The sequence below is a fragment of the Pyrgilauda ruficollis genome, unplaced genomic scaffold, assembly GCF_017590135.1.
Source record: "Pyrgilauda ruficollis isolate IOZ18807 unplaced genomic scaffold, ASM1759013v1 scaffold95, whole genome shotgun sequence".
In the NCBI taxonomy this organism is placed as follows: Eukaryota; Metazoa; Chordata; class Aves; order Passeriformes; family Passeridae; genus Pyrgilauda; species Pyrgilauda ruficollis.
In genome coordinates this window covers 1,491,699-1,495,721 of record NW_024531599.1, presented here as the reverse complement: position 1 = coordinate 1,495,721, position 4,023 = coordinate 1,491,699, and the positions used below count along the sequence as shown (strand labels likewise).

At 59.6% G+C, this 4,023-nt stretch overlaps 1 protein-coding gene across 1 annotated transcript; it reads left to right on the top strand.

The window, feature by feature from the left end:
- The first annotated feature begins 802 nt into the window (after nucleotides 1-802).
- On the top strand, nucleotides 803-3,796 carry ELF3 (E74 like ETS transcription factor 3). Its single transcript, XM_041489644.1, has 8 exons — nucleotides 803-965; nucleotides 1,555-1,776; nucleotides 2,002-2,085; nucleotides 2,179-2,292; nucleotides 2,415-2,504; nucleotides 3,040-3,156; nucleotides 3,310-3,505; nucleotides 3,611-3,796. Exons 1-8 carry the CDS (start codon nucleotides 803-805, stop codon nucleotides 3,729-3,731), a joined length of 1,107 nt encoding a protein of 368 aa, XP_041345578.1. The 3' UTR covers nucleotides 3,732-3,796.
- Nucleotides 3,797-4,023: the final 227 nt, after the last annotated feature.

Here is a 4,023-nt window from a genome sequence, read left to right as displayed (position 1 = left end):
GGCTAGTGCCAGCCCGGGCTCCTTCCCTCCCCCGGCTCCTCTCTGGATTACCGCCGCTGCTGGAGTTGCCACCACAGAAGGTACCAAAGCTTTTTTGCCGAGGCCTGTTGACGTCCCCGAGGCCAGGACAGATGCTTTGCTCTCCTCCCCGTGCACTTGGCTCTCACCGGGGGATGCGCTCTGGCCTTTCCTCGCTGCACCTCGGCTCTCCCACCGCCGCTGGGCGTGAGGGCTCTGCGGGGCCCAGCGGGACAGCAGCTCCCCTCCAGCCCCCAGGCTTGGTAATGGACAGCGCGATCTGGCTTTCTGTGAGGGCCGGGCAGGGCTCGGTGCCCTCCCGGCTGCAGTGACTGGGATGTGCTCACTGTGACCGCTGGAGAGGACTGGAGCTGTGGCACAGCAGTGGGCAGCGGGGCAGCGGCTGGGCCAGGGGGCTCAGGAGCGGCCGAGTGCCCACACCCCACCCGCGGAGGGGCTGTGTGTCACTGTTCTCTGCCAGCCACCTTCTTGCTGTCACCTCCTGCTGGCTGGCAGCAGGGCGAGGCTGCTGGGGACAGGGCTGTTCACAAGCAGAGTGACGCCACGTCCCCAGCTCGCTCCGGCTCAGCCTCCCTCTGTGCTGGCCCCCGAGCAGCTGTGAGTCAGCCCCAGCCAGCAGGTGCTGGGTGCATATTTCTGCACAAGTGACCTGAGAGGTGACGATGGGTGGAGGGAGAGGCAGCCCCACCTCACCCAGCCTGGCTCTGGGCAGCTGCAGGTGCTGGGGGCCTGGGCTCACTGTCATCTCTCGGCACAGAGCTCCATGGCAGGATCTTGTGAGATCAGCAACATCTTCTCCAACTACATCAGCGCCATGTACCAGCCCGACGAGGTGCAGCCAAGCTTGGACATGCTGGGACAGCTTGGGGATGACAGCAACCTGGGGCTTAGCCTCCCAGCCAGCCAGCCCCCAGCACAGAGCACAGGTAGGAGCAGGGGAGTGGCACTGGGGAGCCGGCACATTGGGGCAGTTGAGAGGCAGTGCCACTGGCTGGGAAGAGCACTGCAAGGTCCTTGTCCCACTGGGACAGGTCAGCAGCTTCCACCATGCCTCAGTTTCCCCAGGGAAAGGCTGTGGGAGGACACTCTGGGTGGCACAAGGTATGGCTGCTGGGAGCACATCTGTTTTATACAGGAGGTGGGGGAATCATTGTCCTCCTCCTACAGCACAGCATAGGGGACAGGCTGCCAGGGCTCACCAAGAGCAGTTTGGAAGTACAGTCGTGGTGATGGGGGCTCATGTGAGGGTGCTTAGGGAGGCACCAGGAGAGCAGGCTGGATTACAGCACAAATAGGACAAATGGCACCAAAACCAGTGGTGGGGGAAAAGGGAGGTCTGCAGGGCAGGGCACTATGGACCCTTTAGTCCCATAGCTCTTAAAGAGCAGGGCCTGTGTGTCCCTCAGGATCACCACTGGACCACACCAGGTGTCCAGTGGCCACAGGCAGCCCACCTGAGGCACTTGGTGCTGACACAGCCACCCTGCTCTGAGCCCTGCTCTCCATCCCTTGCAGACAAGCCCGAGTGGTTCAGTGAGCTCCCATACTTCTGGACCAAGGTGCAGGTGCTGGAGTGGATCAGCTACCATGTGGAGAAGAACAAGTACGATGCCAGCTCCATCGACTTCTCCTGCTGCAACATGGACGGGCACACGCTGTGCCACTGCAGCAGGGACCAGATGCGCCTCATCTTCGGGCCCCTGGGGGATGAGCTCTACGACCGCCTGCACGAGATCAGTGAGTGCAGCAGGGTCTCTTTCACCTGCAGGCCCAGCAGCTTAAATAATGAGTTTGAGAGCCCTCCACTAGCCCAGGAGCCAGTGCTGCCTGGGCACTGCAGAGGCTGCGTGGGAGGGTGTGGGGGCACAGACCAGACCAAGCGTGGCTGGGCTCAGCTCCTCGCATGCACTATTCCCCTGCATATGGAACAAGCATTGCTAATCCCAGTCTTCACCCCTGTAGCCTCTGATGAGCTGAACTGGATCATTGATTTGCTGGAAAAAGAGGATGCATCTTCCCAGACCTTCCTGAACTCCAGTCAGCTGGGTAAGAGAGGAGCCCTGGCCAAGCCTTTTCCCCAGGGATCACATACTGATGGCAGCAAGGCTAACCCCTTCTTCCCTTCTCTGCCCCTTCCAGAGCTGGGAAATCCCTGTGCCAAGGACTCCCTGGAGGACTTAAAGCCCACAAACCCTTTCACAGACTTCACCTGCTTGCCTGGTTCCATGTCCCCAGGCAGCTCTGATGTCTCAGGTCAGTGTTTTGACAACAGTGGGTTTGGGTCTTGCAGCAGTCTGGTGGCAGGGGAAGGGTGGGAACAGAGGGAAAAGCCCCCAGATGCTCAGAGGTCTGAACCCTGATCCTTTGCCTCTCAGGGCCTGTGATGTCCCACAGCCCCAACTCTCAAGACTCCGGTGGAAGTGACCTCGACCTCGACCCTGCAGAATCAAAGCTCTTCCCTGATGGTGAGTTGTTTTCTTCCAGGCAGGAGCTGAGAGGGGAGGGCTGGCTCCTGGGCAGTTCTGCACTTCCTACCTGGCAATGATTTAGGGGCAGCACCTGAACACCCATCCTCACAGTGAGAAGGAGGGAAAGGCCTGTTTCCCTGAGTGCTCTGCTTCTGTTTCTCTGTTGAGCAGGGCAATGGGCAGGGCAGTGGTGATCCTGTGGGAAGGGGTGGGTGGTGGCAGATGGGTGAAGACTGCATCCAGGGATCCTGGGCACAGGGGTTAGTGTTTGGTATTGATCCCAGCTGGTGATGACACTGGGAACACTGGGAATGCAAGGAAGCAGTAGGGTTTGGGGAAGGAGCAGCATGCTGCCCTAAGCATAGTGTTGGGGATGAGGCTGGAGGGAATGGGGTGACCTTGCTCTCAGGGGATATTTCCCTGGTACCTGGGCCTGAAAGGAGGGTGCTCTTGGTCCCTGGGAGGACAGGGAGGGGGCTGCAGCCCAGCATGTGCTGCCCAGCCTGACATGTGCCCCTCTCTGTGTGCACAGACCACTTTCCAGGCAGCAAAAAAGGGGACAGCAAACATGGCAAGCGGAAACGGGGACGGCCCCGAAAACTCAGCAAGGAGAGCAGAGACTGCCTGGAGAACAGGAAGAGCAAGCACTGTATGTGAACCTTCAGCCCAGGAGCCTCTCTTGGCTTCTTGGCTTCGTGGGGAGCGATGGGAGGAAGGGCCTTGGCAGTGGGGTTTAGGGTGATCCAAAGGTCCAAGGACCTGCAGGAGCTTCCCTGCTTTACAGCTCAATGTCCTCTTTCAGCCCCAAGAGGTACCCACCTGTGGGAGTTCATCCGAGACATCCTGATCCACCCCGAGCTGAACAAGGGGCTGATGAAGTGGGAGGACCGACAGGAGGGCGTCTTCAAGTTCCTGCGCTCGGAAGCAGTGGCTCAGCTCTGGGGCCAGAAGAAGAAAAACAGCAGCATGACCTACGAGAAGCTGAGCAGAGCCATGCGGTAAGTGCCCTACCCTGTCCTGCGGGGGGACTCAGCCCCACTGGGGCTCAGCCTGAGCCCTCCAGCAGCTCCTCAGAGCCCTGATTTCACCTCTGTGTCTCACAGATACTACTACAAACGAGAGATCCTGGAGAGAGTCGATGGACGGCGGCTGGTGTACAAGTTTGGGAAGAACTCCAGCGGCTGGAAGGAAGAGGAGGTGCTCAACAGGAACAAGGAGCTGTAGGAGTCCTGGATGAACCAGGGTCTGATAAGCCCCTCAGGGCCAGCCCTGAGCTGGGCTCCTTGACAGGAAACTTTGCCTGCAGCTGTATGTGGAAGCTGCTGGCCCATGCAGCGTGTGGAATTCTGAGCCTCGCATGGGCACGCTCGTGTGTGCGGGTGACTGCCAGCACCGACGTGTTCAGAGCCCATCTTTGGCTCCAGTAGGTTATTGCAAACTGTGACTCCCTTGCTGGATCCGTACCTCCAGTTGGAGCTGTGGAGACTGTGGCTGTTTCAAAGCCTGAACAGATGCA

Excerpts from the sequence above, each read along its gene's own strand:
- ELF3 (XM_041489644.1), top strand. The coding sequence starts at position 803 with ATGGCAGGATCTTGTGAGATCAGCAACATCTTCTCCAACTACATCAGC. Across the intron at positions 2,293-2,414 it reads AGGCAGCTCTGATGTCTCAG|GGCCTGTGATGTCCCACAGC; the intron begins GTCAGTGTTTTG and ends TTTGCCTCTCAG. Across the intron at positions 3,157-3,309 it reads GAACAGGAAGAGCAAGCACT|CCCCAAGAGGTACCCACCTG; the intron begins GTATGTGAACCT and ends GTCCTCTTTCAG.